This window comes from Monodelphis domestica, chromosome 5, assembly GCF_027887165.1.
Source record: "Monodelphis domestica isolate mMonDom1 chromosome 5, mMonDom1.pri, whole genome shotgun sequence".
NCBI lineage: Eukaryota > Metazoa > Chordata > Mammalia > Didelphimorphia > Didelphidae > Monodelphis > Monodelphis domestica.
In genome coordinates, this window is record NC_077231.1 from 211,866,424 (window position 1) to 211,886,731 (window position 20,308).

Below are 20,308 nucleotides of genomic sequence, written 5' to 3' on the forward strand. Positions count from 1 at the left end.
CCCCCATGGCCTAGCCCTTACTGCTCTTTTGCCTTGGAACCAATTTACAGTATTGATAGCATCCAGGAACCAAGGAATAATAAACTTTAACTGTATTCTGCCCTCATCAGACCTCATTCAGAGAATCATGTCTAGTTCCTGGATACCATAGTTTAGAAAAGAAATTAATAAACGGGACAATGTTCAGAGGAGAGGTCAAAGAAGATAATTCATGCAAAGCATTTTGCAAACCTTAAATTAATATATAAATCTTTGCCATTATTATTATTAAACAGAATGGTCAAAGGTCTGGAGTTCGTGTCATATGAAATTTGATTGAAAGACCTTAGGGTATTTAGCCTAGAGAAAAGAAGACTCAGAGAAAAAATGATAGCTGTCATTAAGTAATTAAAAAACTATCATATAAAGGATGAGTTATAATTGTTCCATTTGGCCCCCCAAAGGCAGAAGCAGGAGTAGTGGGTTAAAATCTTAGAGCGGCAAATATAAATTTAGTTTCAGAAGGTAGAAAAAAGAAGTCTTCCTAACACTAAAAGCTAGTATAATCATCAACTTTTACCCTAAAGAAGAAAATAGAAAAGATACTTTTCTCCCTGCTTTTCAGAGGTGGGATACTATGGGTGTGGAATATTACATGTACTTTCAGACTTGGTTAATGTGAAGGTTAATCTCAGTAAATTGCTTTTTCTATTCTCTCATTCTTTGTTATGAGGGATAAATCTCTGGGGAGGAGAAAAGAAGAATATATTTTTTTAAGATACCAATTTTTTTTTAATTAAAGCTTCCCAAGGGTGGAATGGGCTACCCTATGAAATAGTAGTAGATTGTCTCTTATTAGTTATCTTTAAGCACAGGCTAGATGATCATTTTGGGGGTATGTTAGAGTGAAGATTCTTTTTTGGGCATGGGTTTAAATGGTCTTTGAGACCCTTTCCCAACTCCAAAATCCTATGGTGGTTGAAAATAAGAGTGTTTCTAGCAGAGGGAGGAATCTCAAAAAGGACCTTCAATAACAAAGAACATGACTATGTTCTTATAGGTTATCTATAACTCTAGGGAAAAAATTTCTAAATTATTGATTAAAGAAATGCAAATCAAAACAACTCTGATCATCTCACACCTATCAGGTTGTCTAAAATAATAAAAGAGCAAAATGAGAATGTTGATGGGGACATAAAAAAATGGCAACAATAATGCACTCTTGTTGGAATTGCAAATTGATCCAATCATTTTGGAGAACAATCAGGAGTCATACATAGTCACAAAACAGTTTGTACCTTTTGATTACTTTTTGACCTAGAAATACCACTATTAAACCTGGTTTAAAAGTTATCAGGAACTTAGGAATCTATCTGCCAAAACAAACACAGGAACTATATGAACACAACTACAAAACACTTTTCACCCAATTAAAACTAGATCTAAATAATTGGAAAAATATTAATTGCTCATGGGTAGGACAAGCTAACATAATAAAAATGACAATCCTACCCAAACTTATTTACTTATTTAGTACCATTCCCATCGAACTACCAAAATTCTTTTTTATTGAATTAGAAAAAAAACATAACAAAGTTCATTTGGAAGAACAAAAGATCAAGTATAGCAAGGGAAATCATGAAAAAAAGTGTGAAGGAAAGTGGCCTAGCAGTACCCAATCTCAAACTATACTATAAAGCAGTGGTCATCAAAACAATATGGTACTGGCTAAGCGACAAAAAGGAGGATCAGTGGAATAGACTTAGGGTGAGTGACCTCAGCAAGACAGTCTATGATAAACCCAAAGATCCCAGCTTTGAGGGCAAAAATTCACTATTTGACAAAAACTGCTGGGAAAATTGGAAGACAGTATGGGAGCAATTGTGTTTGGATCAACATCTCACACTCTATACCAAGATAAACTCAGAATGGGTGAGTGACTTGAATATAAAGAAGGAAACTATAAGTAAATTTGGTGAACACAAAATAGTATATGTGTCAGATCTTTGGGAAAGGAAAGATTTTAAGACCAAGCAAGAGTTAGAAAAAATTACAAAATGTAAAATAAATAATTTTAATTACATTTAATTTAAAAGCTGTTGTACAAACAAAACCAATGCAACCAAAATTAGAAGGGAAGCAATAAATTGGGGAAAAATATTCATAACAAAAGACTCTGACAAAGGTCTAATTACTCAAATTTATAAAGAGCTAAATCAATTGTACAAAAAAATTATGCCATTCCCCAACTGATAAATAGGCAAGGGACATGAATAGGCAATTTTCAGATAAAGAAATCAAAACTATTAATAAACACATGAAAAAGTGTTCTAAATCTCTTATAATCAGAGAAATGCAAATTAAAACAACTGAGATACCACCTCATACCTAGCAGATCAGCTAACATGACAGCAATGGAAAGCAATGAATGCTGGAGGTGATGTGGCAAAGTCAGGACATTAATGCATTGCTGGTGGAGTTGTGAATTGATCCAAACATTCTGGAGGGCAATTTGGAACTATTCCCAAAGGGCACTAAAAGACTGTCTGCCCTTTGATCCAGCCATAGCACTGCTGGGTTTGTGCCCCAAAGGGATTATAAGGAAAAGGACCTATACAAGAATATTCATAGCTGTGCTCTTTGTGGTGGCAAAAAAAAAATTGAAAAATGAGGGGCTGCCCTTCAATTGGGGAATGGCTGAACAAATTGTGGTATATGTTGGTGATAGAATACTATTGAGCTCAAAGGAATTGGTGGAGGAATTCCATGGGAACTGGAACGACCTCCAGGAATTGATGCAGAGTGAAAGGAGCAGAACCAGGAGAACATTATATGCAGAGACTGATACACTGTGGTATAATTGAATGTAATGGACTTCTCTCTCTACTAGCAGCAATGCAATGAGCCCAGGCAATTCTGAGAGACTTATGAGAAAGAACACTATCCACATTCAGAGGAAAAACTGTGACAGTAGAAACACAGAAGAAAAACAACTGCTTGATTACATGGGTCAAGGGGGATATGGTTGGGGATGTAGACTCTAAATGATCATCTTAGTGTAAATATCAACAACACGGAAATGGGTTTTGATCAAAGACACATGTAAAACCTAGTGGAATTACACATTGGCTACAGGAATGGTGGGGATAGGGGAGGGAAAGAATATGATTCTTGTAACCAAATAAAAATGTTCTGAATTGACTTAATTAAATAAAATTTTCAAAAAAAGAATGTTATCAGGACCATGTAGGGATGTAGGGATGTCTAAGGATCCCTTGAGCTATCAGCTTAACAAAGATGAGCTTCTCTGCAAAGCTGCCAACAAAGAACTTGAAGTTACAAGGGATGCTTTAGTATGAAGAGAATTCAATTCAACAGACATGTATTAAGCACCTACCATGTCAAGGCACAGAACTAGATATTAGAGATACAAAGAATAAACAAAATGGTCCCCATCCTTAGTAGGCAAATTCTACTGGGAGAGTAAAAGGGGATACCTTGGGATTTGACAGGTCAGGGGCCAATTAGATGTGTATAAAACAGAGCTCACTGCAACCTCTGCTGTCTTAAACTCCACTATGGAGAAGGTTAAAGAGGAAAGATACACTTTTACCTCTAGGCTTACATTGTATACATCCTATATGTACATGTTGTTTCCATGTTGCCTCCTCATTATATGAGCTCCTTAAGGCAAGGATGATTTCTTTTTGTCTTTCTTTGTACTGCCAGTGCTTAGCATAGTAATTAGCACATAGTAAACACTTTTAATAAAGCTTATTGGGTTGATATGACTTGACCCTAAAGGCAGAGAGATTAAAGTATGAATTTAGGAAGCTACAGGTCTGCCTGTGTAAGGAGGCCTAAAAAGAAAATAAAGCACTAAATTTAAGCCAAAGTGTTTTCAAATACAGTCTTTAAGCAAAATTCCATCCAGTGGAACTAAGCTATTTCAAGAAAAAGACAGGGAATAAAACAACATCCTTTAATATTCTGAAGAATTCTCCAAAAGTTGATTCCAAAATGCTGGTTGTCCTTTATAACTATTCCAGCATTGACTCATAAAAAGTTCTTTTACTTTTAAATAGACTCGACGTTTATTTTTGAAATTGAGTTTTATTTTCCTGTACAATCTTGGAGGTTGTCCTCATGTGTGAAAGAATTATTCAGGTTTTAGAAACCTGTCTGCTTCCTAGCTACTGCCTAGAAGTCCATTTGGCATTCAAAACCTGTCAGATTGCCTTATCTTCCTCCTTTGAGAGATTATGTTTGCTTCATTCAACAATGTCTGAAGATACCAGTTAGAGCCAGCATTAATTTCACTGTTTGGAGTGCCTTCCTTCAACCCTCCCTCAAATATTTGCTAAGCATCTATGCATACAGTTTGGGAGAAAGAAAAAAAAAAGGTAAAATTCAGCTTTTTGGCCTGCAGAGTTTCTATTAAAAAGTAGAATTTCCCAGAAGCCTCTATTGATTACCCCAATTTATCCACATGTCTTGTTTATTCAAAGTTTGTTGTTTCTCTTATTAGAGAGTGAGTTCCTTGAAAGCAGGGACTGTTTTGCCTTTCTTTGTATTCCTGATGCTTAGAGCATTTGCCTGGTGCATAGTAGGCATTTAACAAGTTTTAGTTAAGTAACCAACTGACAGCTGGACCCCTGGAGTCATTCTTGCTTCTCATAGCAAAAACATGCCTGCTCATCCCTTATCCCTTCCAAACTAAACAAGAAGGTATCTGCTCTTTCCTCCTGGATCAATGTTCATGCCTTTGTGGAAAACCCTAGGTAATTTTGTTCTATCCCAGGTTCTTGACAGAAACTTTTTAAAGGGATGAACTTGGTTTTTACCTCCCCTGAACATCAAAAAAATGAATCAACATGAATAATTTGGAAAGAGATTTGTTTCTTTACAGCAATTTCCATAAGTTTTGCTGATCTAATTGATGTGATTTGTAAAATAGAAGACTTTGGATCAAACCACTTCTATTTAGTGGCTTATTCCTTTCTTACACTTGTTACCCAGACCTTCTGTTCTTCAGTTTCTTACTATTTTACTCAGTCTTTCAGAGGTGAGAGCTCCATGTGTCTGAATACTATCTTCTCCTTTTTCCTGGGATACTACCTTAAATTTTTGATTCCAGCTGCCTGACCTTCCCTACTCCCATGAACAATGACCTGGTTCTTCCTAACCGGACTCTTTCAACCACTTGCTACAAACTCATGGATCCTTAAAATTAAAGGGAAGAATGAAAAGCAAATGGGTAAAAGTTATAGGAAGTAGATTTCAACTCAATCTAAGGGAGAATTTCCTAACAGTTAGAGCTATCTAAAAATGAATTTGACTTTTTTAAATTGTTATTGGGATTCTCTATAGGTATTCAAAAATAGGAAAATAAGGTTTCAATTCTTTTATTTTTCGAGGATTCTGAACAGCACAAATAGTTTATTTAAACTTTACCAACTATGGGTAAAAATGACAAATTTCAAGGAATTAAGTTTTTAAAAAATTTAAAGCTTTCAAAGAACAAGTAGAAGATGTCTTTACTAACTAGGTTTAAAAAGTGAGCCTACCCATATGAAGTATTCTTTTTAAAATATCAATTTGTGAGAGTCATTGCCAGTCCTGGTTTGTTCTTAGGCTTAACAGTAGCTAGACTTTTTTTTGCTAATATCAAGATTTGTTCTATATCATAACACTCTCTATTAATGTCCTCAGCTAATCTTGACCCAAAGAATTTTCTTTTCTATGGAAATCACATAGGCCTGAATGCAAAAGCTATATAAGACCCTGTAAGGGAAGAGGGAGAGTAAGGACTAAGCATTTATATAGTACCTACTATATGCCAGGCACTGTGCTAAGTGCTTTTACAAATAATTATCTCATTTGATCCTCACAACAACTTTGGAGGCAATGCTATTACCATCCCCATTTTTCAGTTGAGGAAACTGAAGCAAAGATTAAGTGACTTGTCCAGGATCATATAGATAGTAACTGTCTCAAGGCAGATTTGAACTTGGGTCTTCCTGGTTCCAGGCCCAGTGCCCTATCCATTGTGCAACCAGCAGTCTCCTTGAAAGAAAACAAACCTCTTTTTAACATTGTATGTCATCTATGTTGTCTGCAGATAGACAATGACTTAGGCCCAGAATTGAATGGGAGGAAGAGAATGGGCTAGGTTATATTTGCAGAGTTAAGAAGTACTTTCTCTCACCCTAACCTTCTTCCTGAAACAATAATTCATATTTTTCAAACCAATATTCTTCTGGTGGTGTTATATGTCTGAGAATCATAAAATAAAACAATCTCTGAGAAATAGAAATTGCTGATCACCCAAAGGATAATGGAGAGACATATGATGGGTATAAATAGGCAATAGAATTTACTAATCTCAAATGGCAACTCAGTGCTGAGTCAAAAATACTATCAAAGAGATGCATGCCCCAAAAAGAAGGTGGGCCTATACTATAGCAAGAGTAAGAAAGAACAGATAGCTAGCCTGTGTGCTACTTTGGTACCCACAACATGTCAAAAGATCTAGCATCCTGGAGAGATCCCCAGGGGAGGATTAATGGGAGGACTTTGACAAGAGTTATGGAAAATGAGAAGGCATGGAAAAGCCATGATCTGAATTGTTGGAGGGAACACACAAGAGGATAAGTTCATAAATCCATTTAAATACTAAAGTATGATCTATTTGTTTTTATTCATCATTTCAGTCATACCCAATGCTTCATGACCCCATTTGAGGTTTTCTTGGCCAAGATACAGGAGTGGTTTGCCATTTATGTTTAAATGTGTTTAAAACATTCAGAAGAAAAAAGGGTTTGTCCCATTTTAAAAGATGCAAGAAGCTAGATTTTTAAAAACCACTGAGAATTACTGATCTGGTTAAAGGATTCTCTTTAGCAACTCTATACAGGAACTTTTACACTAAAGCTGTTAGATCAGTTAGAAAGCTGGAGTTAGTACAGAAGCACAATTGTCAGAGCAACCTTATCTGAATTGGACAAAAGACAGTTGCAGGAATTTACACAGTCTCCTGGAAAATTAAGTAGCCACGACTTTTCCCCTCTCTCTCTTTCTAGTCTAACCATGAGAGAAAAACTAAATACAAAGTACATGCAGTAGGAAATCAATATTCTCCCTTGGAGAAGGATTGGCTGGATTAAAGTGTTCCAGAGCTAATTGGTAGTGTTTGGAGGCAAATTAATGCCTTCTCTTTGATAGGCACAAATAGATAGTTAAAGGTTTTTGATACCATTCTGAAGCCCCCAAGAGGTTGGCAAAATAGCTGAAGCTATGAACATACACAAGACCAGAGGCATTAGGACACCAAAATTATAAGTGGGAGAGAATTAGAGGTTTTCTTTCAAGTACAAATGAAAACAAGAGATAAACTACACAGGGATTGATAACAGAAGAAAATTGGTAGAATTTTACCAATTTACTTAACTTGTACCTATGTGTTTGTATTTCTTTAATCTTGCTCTATATTGTATCCCTTTGAAATAACTAGCCATTAGACATTGGCTAATTATATATAGCATTATTTTAATGAGTTACATTTTTTAGAAAAATGCATAATAAGCTATATCATTTTCTCTTCTTTCCCCATATCTCATTTATTTAGATCTGATGAAAGTGGCCTATTCATGCTACTAAAATCCATGTCACTCCATAGCAATCACTATAGTTGGCAATGAATGCTTAGCAGGAAATAAATACTATCTACTAAAAAGTAAACTATCAATTTGGCAATAAATAGCAAAATCTCTGTGGACTTGCCTATGTTTTTTACATCAACCTCTCATCCCAAGGTACCTCTGAATATCTGAGAAAATAGATTTGTTCAGTGAGCCCATGCCCTAGCTATATGCCCTGGAAAGGACAGTTGAGAAAGCAGCTAGCCTATGCCTTCATGAGAATGTCAGATCCTTGAGAGCAGAGACTATCTCATTTTTATTTCATATTCCAAACACTTAGCACATTACCTGGGACATGACAGATATGAAATAAATGTTTGCTGCATGGAACCAAGACAACATTGTATGCAGTAACACCAATATTGTATGATGATCAACTGTGAATGACTTAGCTATGTAAGCAATACAATGATCCAAGCAACTCCAAAGGATTCATGATGAAAAATGCTACCCACCACCAAAGGAAGAACTGATAGAGTCTGAATGCACACTGAAGCATTTCTTTTCTTCATGAATTTCTTCTTGTAGGTGTGATATATGCCTTCCATCACAACATGACAAACATGGAAATATGTATTGCATGATAGCACATGTATAACCTATATCATATCACTTATTGTCTCAGAGAGGGGAAAGGAAGAGGAAAGAATCTGGACAGCAAAATGTTAGAAAGCAAATGCTAAATTTTGTTTCTATGTGTAATTGAGAAAAAATACAATGAAATATTACTGAAGAAAAAAATAAATTTCAATTGCATGAATAAATGCATTGGAATAATGAAAACAAAAATGTGAGAGCAAAGCAAACCCCCTCAAAGGGGCAAAGAACAACCAGACTTCATCATGCCCAACATTAGCCACTTTATAGAGTTTACAAAATTCATATACATTATCCAATGTGATTGTCACAGCCAGAGAGGATAGGCAGAGGCTTCATTTTACAGAAAATGAGGCCAAGAGGGATTAAGTGATTTACCAGAAATGTCATAACTAATGAATGGAGATGGTAGGGTTTGAATACAAGTCTTTAGACAATACAGTACTTTTTCTATTACATCATCCTGCCTTGTTAACAGTAAATCCATGTTGAATAAACTCCCCTGGATACAGCTTTGCATGCCTGAAAATCATCTCTTCCCCATTTCCACTACCCTTGCCCAAGTAGGCTTCCTTAGCTACCCCATTTAGAAGCAATGGTCAGAAGATGAGTACTAAAGGAAGCACTATTAAAAGCTGATAAAATAAAATGTTTGTTTAAATTTCACATTAAGGAAATCAACACTCTTGCCTTAACTATAAAGGGACTTTGCCCTAGGGAGCTGAATCTATCCAGCCCTGAGAGCAGCTGAAGTCCTTCACCAGCACTGAAACAACAAAGCGTAGCACTTAGTAAAAAAAAGTAATTAAAATAGGAAGCTTCCAGATGGCAGACTGGGGCAGGCTTCTCTCTCTCACCCCCCCCCCATTCATGTCAGCCTCTAGACATAATTTCAATCTAATGTCTCAGGGCCTCCAGAACCTCCTTTCCCATACCCACTGAACTTGAGGGCATGTCCCAGGAAAAGTGTGTGGTTCTTTAATAGTCAACACTCACCTAGGGTCTAAGCAGTCCTAGAGGGGAAAAAACATATTACCAGAAGAACAATATTCTCTTTCTAAGTGAAACTCCTATTTGATGTAAAGTATAAAATTGTGAAATCTTACATAGTAATACTCCTGAGGCAGCTAGGTGGCACAGTAGGAAGAGGTTTGGGACTGAAATCAGAAAAACCTGAGTTCAAATCCAGCCTAGCTATATTACTCTGGACAAGTCACTTACCCCTGTTTGCCTCAATTTCCTGATCTGTAAAATAATCAGGAGAAGGAAATGGCAAACCATTTCAGTATCTTTGCAAAGAAAATCCCAAATGGGTTCACAAAGAGTCAAACATGCCTGAACTGACTAAACAAGAGCATATTCATCTTCCAGAGAAGGAAGTCTTATAGTTGTAAGTTATCTGGCTTAGCTAGGGCCAAGTAAACTCTTAATAGATCAGTGGTGATAGTCTTATCCTAAATATATTCTATCATACTATCCAAATGAACCTCACTTTGCATAGTAGTTGGGGTCTAGAAAAATCAAGTCAATCATTTGGCAAAACAAATACAATTTTCCAATTGCCTTAGAATCTTATTTTAAATCTCCTTTTTCTTCATTTCTGAAATATCTTCCATTGGCAGTGGCTCCTTTTCTGCTTGTTTAAATTGATCAGATTTCATATCATCTCTGAAAAGCAGATGACTCATAGATGAGGAGGCAAGATAGTGCAGTAGAAAGAACACTGAACTTGAGATCTGGGTTGAAGGCAAGGACCTTCACCTCAAAGACACAGTTTCCTCATCTGTAATAGGATGACAGGAATCAGAAATTCCAGGGATCAAGTCCAACCTTGGACAGATTCTAACTATGTGGCCATTGTTAAGTCTTAACTTCTCAATGTCCCTAGGCAATTCTGTGACTATTATAAGTTGTAAAATAGTTAAGAATCTGTCTTGGAAGAGGGAATTTCCTCACAGGGAGTCCCTTTAACCAATGCAATCACAGGTCTAGTCCAAAATAATAATCATAGTCATAATAATATCTCATAAGGAAGGCACTTTTAAAAGTTTAGCTACATAATATGTGCTATTGAATACCACATAGAATCCTTTTTTAAAAAACCTTAACCTTCCATCTTGGAATTAATACTATGTATTGGTTCCAAGGCAGAAGAGTGGTAGGGGCTAGGTAATGGGGCTTAAGTGACTTGCCCAGGGTCACACAGCTGGGAAGTGTCTGAGACCAGATTTGAACCTAGGACCACCCATCTCTAGGCCTGGCTCTCAATCCACTGAGCTACCCAGCTTCCCCCACCACATAGAATTCTAAAACTAGAATGAACTTCAAAAGTCATCTAGCCTAGTCCTGTCCTGTTAGTGGTAAAGAAACTGTCCTAGAGAAAGGAAGTTACTTGTTCAACACCTAGATCTTGAACCCAGGTCTCTCAACTTAGCCTGTGGCTATTCCCATAGGACTACCTACAAGTAACTAAACAACTGCAATTCATAGGTAGCCAAGGAACCCTTTTCCAAAATGCTGCACAAAACAGAAAATCCTCAATTTTCCCGTTTGACTTTCTGAAAGTGATACATTGTATATGTATCATACAATAATGAAGAAGTAAAAACTGGGTCCACTTTCTTCTTTCTATATCTACATTAGCCTTTTATCAATCTTTATGGTCCTGTTTGGGGGACTGAAGAGAGAAAATGCTGGGGGAAACTGGGTAGCTCAGTGGATTGAGAGTCAGGTGCAGAGATTGGAGGTCCTAGGGTTCAAATCTGGCCTCAATACTTCCCAGCTGTGTGACCCTGGACAATTCACTTAACCTCCATTGCCTAGCCCTTACCACTCTTCTGCCTTGGAACCAATATATAGTATTGATTCTGGGGTGGAAGGTGAGGGTTTTAAAAAACAGAGAAAGAAAGAAAGGAAATGCTAACATAATGCTTTTATTGCCAAGTTAGGTAAAACCAAAGTAGGCATTGAAGTACTTTGTATATGAACGATATCCTAGTCTAAGCAGTATAAAGCAACCTGCAAATGGTTTTTAATCCACCTTCCTCTTGCCCCTCCAAAGAGAACAAGAGAGAAGTATTTCAACTCTCATTTTACAAATAGATAAACCAAGGTAAAGGGCAATGAAACACCTTACAAGTAGGTGGTAACACAAGAAGTATAGCCCAGGACTCTTCCATCTCAGAATCATACTTTATTCTCACACTTGGTTGCCCATATGATAGCAGAAGTGTGAATTTCTCATTGGAATCTATACTCACCCACATTGCACCTGGGTAGTATTTTTTTTATCACCATATGAAAATCTCATAAGAGTATCTTCATAGAGATGGCATGTGCCATGTGGGTGAAAGAATGTTTCTCAGCAGTCCTGAACGATTATATTTTTCTCCCTGCCATGTGTTAAAATGTATAAGCTTGACTGCAAATCAGCAAAGGTGTTTTTTTCAACTTAAAAATGTAAAGAGTACAGGTACCCAAAGGTGTTGGAGTCAATGTGATCTGTAAAGAGATAAAAGGTTATGCAGAACCACATTTGGAATGGTAGAAAAGAGAAAAAGCAGTGAACACACAAAAAATATCTCTCTCCCTCCCTCTCTCTCTCTCTCTCACACACACACACACACACACACTCTCTCTCTCTCTCTCTCTCACACACACACACACACACACACACACACACATACACACAGAGCAGACCCCAAAATGAATCCCTTGAAAGAGGGTGTATTTCTGAGAATAACTTCTATTATGCTAATCCAAATGGAAGGAAAAAATAGTCTCCTACACTGACATAGTCCTTTGCATGTATGTATCTGTTGCAGCACCATAATTTGTTAAGAAAAAAAGGTACTAATTTTAAGAGAAAAGTACTGGCTCACTAACACTGCCTTATAAAACCCTCAGCTCAGCTGTCTAAAAAGCCTGTTTGCTCTGGGGAAGCAAGAATTGAAAGAAAGGAAAATTCCTCATGGAAAAATGGTTCCCCCGGAAAAAAAAAAACTCAAGAAAGAAGAGATAATGAGGGGAAATCTGGGGGTATAAAGGAGTTTATTTTCCTTAACAAAGTCTAAGTCGAGCAAAATGAATAATCTGCCTCCAGAAATGGCTATTTAAAGGCTTTTGAAAAGGGCTTTGGTCTCTAAAAAGACAGGAGTCACTGCATGCCCACCCACTCCTCATTTATTTTTAAACTCTGGCTTATATGTTCCTTAGCAACAGAAATAGATGATGAGACCCCCACACACATACAGCTCCCCCAAAACATAACCCCCTTCCCTCACTCTGTCAAGTGCCTTTTCCCAAGAAGCTCGTGTTCTTCAAAAAAGCACAGAAAAGCCAGAGAGCAGGTAAGGCACGCATACTTTAAATGCTCTGACAATCATAAGTTTATTAACTTGTTTAAAAATAGAAGACTCAGTCTATATTTGAGTAAACCAACCTTTCTCTAAGGTAGAGTCTACTTTGTAACTGAAGCCTCCATCCACATCGATATTCTTGAACAATTGTAAGTGATGCTGTGAAAAGTCTTAAATTTGGAGTCAGAAGACTCAGGTTCCTAGCCTAGCTCCACTCCTCACTGCTTGCTCTGTCCTTAGGTATGTTTCTACTTCTCTCCTTCAAACTCAGAACCCTATCTAGGATCCTTGTATAGTCTCCCACCTCACCTATCCCCAACCACAGCACATACACAGCTACTGAACCATCTCAAGTTGGAGCCATATTGTGAGCTTCTTCAAAGATTTTTTTTTTCCTCGGGAAAAAAGTAGATGGAGTGCTACCTTTAGACTCAGAAAGGAAGACAGGTTCAAAAGTTGCCTCAGCTGTTACCAGCTGTGTGGCCCTGGATAAATCACTTAAACTCTCTAGGTCTCAATTTCTACATCTGTTAAATGAGAGGGATGAATTCAATAATCTCCCCTTCCAGCTCTAAATATATAATCGTATAGTGTTGTGATCCTCTTCCCACAGGTACTAAAGAAGTAAAGAGTTCCTCCTAGGCAAGCAAACCCCAAACTTCCCAAAGAGGCTTGCTTTCCCTTCCTTTCAGACCATCTGTAAACATGCTCAGGGCTCAGGCCAGCTGTACATGACTCGGATGCAGATGGTAACCCTTCCAAGCTACCTGGAGCAAGAAGGAGCTGTAACGGTCTTTTGCCTTCACTCTTCTGCTTCCACATCTTCCACCTACTGATGACCCTTCTTTGCGGGCCATAAAGCATGAGGTTAAAGGTCACAAGTCTCAAAACAATAGGGACTTCAGAAAATGAGTAAATAAAATTTTTGAAGTGAAATATAACTTAAAGAGCAGCACCCACCTCACTGAAATGGAATTCAAAAGCCTGCTGTTATGTACTCAAATAAAAATGATGTGAGGACCCACTGGCACTGGCTATCTTCTCCAATACATTCCCAGAAAAAAAAAAACCGAAGCAGACAGAAAAATCCCTTAGGGATTGGACCTGCTTTCCCTTGTAAATGTTAGTCTGAGACCTACCCAGAGAGCAGCTAATACAAATGACTAGGTTGGATTCTTCCATGCCAGGAGGTGCTTTGGACCATGGAAACAGAGACCTGCCAGTATTGCTTCACATAAATTAACTCCTGATCATTACGACATTGGATTGCCAAGCAGCTCCAGCTTCTCAAGGACTAAGAAGTAGCATGCTTTATGTCCTAACATGCCTTCCAAGAGCCTTCACTCCCCATCACTCCCACCCCCTCCTATCCTATTTTTAGAAACCCAAAATATAAAGATTGAAATCTGATTGGTCCTCATCTAAGTGAGTAACTGAAAGAGCAACTCAGGTGGGAAATTCCCTCAGCCTACTGGGAACAAAAATGCAACCCAGGAATTCTGGAATGCAACTATTTCACCAGCAATTTTGCAACAGTAAAAAAGTTAAAATCACTTTATCTACACTCAATAAATGACTAGAGCAAACAGAGTCTGAAATCTGGAGGACCCCAGCCAGGGACAATCTCTGTAGGGCTTAGTGATTCACCTATCTATTCCACTCCCCCCCCCCAACATACATATACTCTCTCTCTCTCTCTCTCTCTCTGTCTCTCTCTCTCTCTCTCAAACCCACACACCTTTGTCATCTGCCTTTGCTTACATAACAGTACATGGGGTAACAGGCTTCAGACTATGATTTTCTGGAAGGGAACATGTAAGCTTTTTTAAAAAAATAATAAAGAAGTTTGCTTTTTTTAGACCCTTTCTCAAGTAACACATTAAACCCCAATAAGAAATAGAAATAGTAAATAATCTATCATCCCCAGTCTTCCCTAAACCTTGATCTATCATAAGATAAATTATTAATTCCTCCATGTGAGTTGCCCAACCCAGACAAAATCTTGACCTTATCTGCATAACATTTATCCCTGTTATGGCTCTTGGCTTTTGTGTGATGCATTACTGTAGAGAGCTTCCCTTCCACCCCACTCAGGCTAGAGTAGCCTGCATTTCCTCCTGCCCTGCCTCCCCCAACCCCAATTATATAGTTCTAGGAGTGATTATGATGGACTTCTCCTTGATATTGGGTCTCCCCGGGGTGACACAGAAAGTAAACTGCTGAGCACATACCATACTGTTGCACAGAATAAGCAGGTATGTAGATCAGCATACTAAGGATATGTCTCTATTAGGCAGATACATGTATGTATGTATGTATGTGTAGATATATGTATATATGCATCTGGTAGTTGCAGGTTTTGTGACCAAAGTGTTTCCTTTTAAGTATAAAGCTGTTCTTCATTTCTACCTGTCGGAGTGATCTCAGTTCCTAAGTTGGTGCCAAGGTGCCATCTAGAGAAATCTGGGGGATTGAAGGAGTGGTGACTGAGAGAGGCAATGACTGCTGGGCAACTTTAAGGAAGACTTTCAAGTTACCTGGATTTTCTCCCACCACCCCAATTTTGAATTAAAGGACCTAGGCATGCTTTCCTCTCTCCAGTCTGGCATCAGAAACTCAGCCCAAGGACAGGGTGGGAAAGGAACAGCCTCAGACTCCAGGATCGAAGCTGTGCGGAGGGTAAAGATTCCAGGAAGGGGAGGCGGGGGAGGGGAAGAGAAGGGAAGCTGGGCAGGTGCCTCCAACTTCCTGACATTCGTTTTGGTGGAGAGAGAATGGAGTAGGTTTGGGTGGCTCCTTAATGGGACTCGGAGATCACTGGGTGTCCTGGGCTTCCCTCTCCTACCTGTAAGAGACCTGCTTCCGGAAAGTTAAGTTTCTCAGCTTCTCCTCCAGAGCCTCATCCTTCTCTTTCAGACCGGCTGCCTGAGGCTCCTCCAGGGCAACTGCTGCAGCAGTCGCCGCCGCCGCCGCCGCTGTTCCAGCTCCTGCGCTCCGCGTGTCCGGTACACCGCCCTCGGCTCCGCGGCAGCAGCTCCCGCCACCGCCGCCGCCGCCGCTTCCGCTGCTGCTGCTGCCGGCAGCCCCTTTCTCCTCTCCGCTCCCTGAGCTAGTGTTCATGTCAGCGAACCCAGGGACCACGGACCGAGCTGGGTTGGAGTGATTGCAAGCAACGGGGCCAGGGCCAGGCGGCAGCGACTGCAGGAGAATAGGCAGGTCAGCGCGCCGCTGGCTGGGGCAGCAAATGGCAGCCCCTTCCCGCAGCATCCATCCGCGGCTGCACCGCACCGGGGCATTGTGGGAAACTCCGTGCCTCCACTCCCCCTCCCCAGCCAATCAGGGGCCGCCTCCCTTAGCCCTCCCCGACACCCCCCTTCTACCGACCTCTCCCCCACCATACACACAGATACACACACAAACACACACACACACAAACACACACGCCCCAAGCCCACTGTCTTCCCTAGGATAGAAAAAGAACCTTGGAGGTAAATATAAACCCTTCCCTAAGAGGAGACAGGGAAACTAAGGAAAAAAGAATAGGGGGGCGGGGTGAAGGCGGGATTAAGGGGGAATCCTAGAACCTCAGAATTTTAGACCTGGGAAAAGGCCTTAGAGATCAAATACTCAGCCCCATCGTTTTACAGATTTAGAGACCTAGTCCCCAAAGAGCTAGGTGATTTCTCCAAGCTTGCAAATCTAATTAGAAAAACGTCCCTAGACAGAACACGTATCTCCTTGACTCCTAAGTCCAGGGCGCTCTTTTGCTAAGGTGGTCAATGTGACACATTTGGAGTAAGAGATGAAGATTTCTCTGTATAGTGAGAAGTACTTGTAGGGAGTAAGATCTGGGAACATTTTTTAAGGCAATTTTTACTTTGGGGGCTTTCCTTGATTTTTCTTAATTAACAGTAGGGAAATTCAGGTGTGTGTAGAATACTGTTTTTCTCCTTAGCTCTATTTTAAAACATCTCTACTTGGCAAAGATCCTATTCTGCCTCCACACCTGTTTGTTTGGTTATGTGCATATCATAGGTTAACCCACACATCCTCCAACTGAGCAGAAGAAAAAGAATATCCAGGGAGGGTTATCAGATACAAAGTGAAATTTGACTAAGAGTCAGGCTAGAAGGGGAGGTTGGGACTTTAACCCAAGAAATAGTGAACTGGATCAGACTAATTTCAGCAAGAATTTGAACTGATTAATTTATAGGATTTCATAGCTTACTTCATCCCCAACTTCTTTTTTAATAAAGATTTTTTTTAAAATTAAGTACAAGTTGCCCATGATGTGAAAGGAGCTATGTGCAGTGATTTAAAAAGACATCTTCCATGACCTTATATCTCAGACAAAAGAACAACAACAACAACAACAATATATATATATATATATATATATAGTTGCAGATAAAGGTGAAGAAGATATGAGATGAATAATAATAAATATCCATCAAAGACTCAGAAGAGAATAAATATTTACATTTCATACAAACCAAGGCTAAGTGTAAGGTTGGGTAAGTTAAAGAGAATGGCAGTCATTGCTAGAGCTTCCCCCTAGCCTCCATGAAGATGAGAGAAGGCCAGGAAGGTTTGATAATTGTATTTATTTTTCCTGTTGAAATTTGTGCTCTTATTTGTTACTTTATACCAGAGGTTTTCCCAAGATAAATACTTATCCAGCATGGAGAAAGGAAATTTTGATAGCAAAAATATATGCATTAAAAATGTAGTCATAATTTTGATTACATGAAATTAAAAATGTTTTGTATAAACAAAACCAATGCAACCAAAATTAGAAGGGAAGCAACAAATTGGGAAACAATTTTCTTAACAAAAATCCCTGACAAAGGTCTAATTACTCAAATTTATAAAAAGCTAAACCAATTGTACAAAAAAGCCAGCCATTCTCCAATTGATAAATGGGCAAGGGACATGAATAGGCAATTTACAGTTAAATAAATCAAAACTATTAATAAGCATATGAAAAAGTGTTCTAAATCTCTTATAATCAGAGAAATGCAAATCAAAACAACTCTGAGGCATCACCTCACATCTAGCAGATTGGCTAACATGACAGCAATGGAAAGTAATGAAAGCTGGAGGGGATGTGGCAAAGTTGAGACATTAATGCATTGCTGGTGGAGTTGTGAATTGATCCAACCATTCTGGAGGGCAACTTGGAACTATGCCCAAAGGGCGATAAAAGACTGTCTGCCCTTTGATCCAGCCATAGCATGGCTGGGTTTGTACCCCAAAGAGATAATAAGGAAAAAGACTTGTACAAGAATATTCATAGCTGCGCTCTCTGTGGTGACAAAAAATTGGAAAACGAGGGGATGCCCTTCAATTGGGGAATGGCTAAACAAATTGTGGTATATGTTGGTGATGGAATACTATTGTGCTCAAAGGAATAATAAAGTGGAGGAATTCCATGGGAACTGGAATGACCTCCAGGAATTGATGCAGAACAAAAGGAGCAGAGCCAGAACATTGTACACAGAGACTGATACACTGTGGTACAATCAAATGTAATGGACTTCTCCATTATTGGCAATGCAGTGATCCTGAACAATTTGGAGGGATTTATGAGAAAAAACACTATCCACATCCAGAGGAAAAACTGTGGGAGTAGAAACACGGAAGAAAAACAACTGCTTGATTACATGTGTCAGGATGGATATGATTGGGGATATAGACTCTAAATGAACATCCTAATGCAAACACCAACAACATGGAAATAGGTTCTGATCAAGGACACGTGTTATACCCAATGAAATTTCACATCGGCTCTGGGAAGAACTGGGGGAGAGGGGAGGGAAGGAAATAATGTGATTCTTGTAACCAAGGAATAATGTTCTAAATTGACTAAATAAATTAATTTTTAAAAATGTATTGTCTATGTTTTGCATGATAAATGAGATTAAATTGTTTATTATCTCTGGAATGAGGGAAGAAAGGGAGGGAGGGACTACAATTTGGATCTTATAATTTTGGAAAATATGTTGAAAATTGTTTTTACGAGAAATTAGGAAAAAAATATCTTTGAATTGTTTTGAAATGTACTTGTCAATACACTCTCCCATCCCTATTACTATTTGTTATATTCTTAGGCAGTTGCCTAACTCATCTACCAGTAGCCTGACTGGAGAAAACCTGCTTTCTGACCTATGTAGTAACACATAACATACTTTCCAGAGGAAGTAGGGTTTTAGGACCTGCTTAAGTAAAGAGAAGCACACCATTTTGAGGAAAGTCACAACATTTGAGAATTCCTGATAAAAGGAAAGGAGCTTCAATTAAATTGGCCTGAGATGAGAGGAAGGAATGGGATGAGGAAAATGAAAAGGATATATTCTATTCCATAGTGGCCTGATGAAGTGGATGGTGGAACTTTGAAAACCACTTTGGGGTGTTTTCTAAAAGGATTAGAAAAAAAATCAATCAGCAAGTATTTATTGAATATCTCAATTCAAGTACTCAAAATGGATATGATCTCATCCATGTAGGTACTTCCTACTCTGATGCAGAGTGAAACTCTATCACCTATGCAACTTCTTGTCCATGTCACTCCATAAACTCATCAAAGGGAGTCCACCCAAAATGCTGGAGTTGTTCTCTCTTTTCACTGTGAAAATCCCAGCCTGTGAAATCTACAGGCTATTCATTTTTCTTTCTTACCTCATAACTATTCTGTCTTCCTATTTGTTCACAAATTTCTCTGATGACCCCATAATTTGTGTAAATATCTTCAAGGTTCTTGGACAGATGGGAATTGGTGTTAAAACAACTAAATTCAATAAACATTTTTTTTAAACAAAGCACTTTGCTAAGGCAAAAAGCTAATATTTATCAAATGTCTCTTACAAGCAGATGGGACAATGGCAGGGGTTGATTCTCATAGGTTCATAGATTTGGAACTGGAAAGGATCTTAGCAATTATCTACTCCAGCCTCCCCATTTTACAGATGAGGAAGTTGAAGCCCCAACTAGGTGGCACAGAAGATAGAGTTATGAGCTTACAGTCAATATGACCTGAGTTCCAATCTTATTCAGACATACTGACTGCATAATCCTAAGTCAGTGACTTACCTTTTCAAGGTCCTAGGTAACTCGAATGAATGAATAAAGGAAAATACATTTATTAAGTGCTTACTAAACACTGGGAATACAAATAGAAAAGGAAGACTCTCAAAAGAGTCTTCCTTGCTCTCAAAAAGCTGTTTGTTTTTTTTTAAGAGTAGTGGACGGTGGAGAGGAAATATATAGATAAAAAGTGTATTCAAAATATCAAGGGGTTAGATGGTGTTAACATTTGGGTGCATAAAATGCCTTGTAGTGGTCACTGCACTACTACCAAAAATAATAATAATAATAGCATTTATATAGCACTTTAAGGTATACAACATGCTTTACAAACATAGTCTCATTTCAGCTATTGCTTAAAGGAAATTCAAGGCTCCTAGGGAAGAATTCTAGTAAAAGGGTAACATGCTTGAGACATATAGAAACACTTGTGCAAAGATGGAATATCATATGCCAAGCTTATCTAGCAGATCAGTTTCTTTTAAAGATATAGATATTAAATATTTTATTAAAATTAGACATTGAACATTAATATAACCAAACAAATATACTTCATAGCTATTTACTTTTAAATAAATTAATTTCAATGAA

General features: G+C 38.4%; 1 protein-coding gene across 2 annotated transcripts in view; it reads right to left on the reverse strand.

Moving 5' to 3' along the window:
* DGKI (diacylglycerol kinase iota) overlaps window positions 1-15,927 on the reverse strand; it is a 623,490-nt gene extending 607,563 nt beyond the window's left edge. Inside the window, exon 1 of one of the 2 annotated variants that reach the window (XM_056799742.1) lies at window positions 15,480-15,927. In XM_056799742.1, coding sequence (XP_056655720.1) covers window positions 15,480-15,901 — 422 coding nt within the window. In that variant the 5' untranslated portion in view covers window positions 15,902-15,927. The remainder of the gene's footprint in view (window positions 1-15,479) is intronic. The other variant, XM_003342025.4, reaches the window with a different exon arrangement.
* Window positions 15,928-20,308: the final 4,381 nt, after the last annotated feature.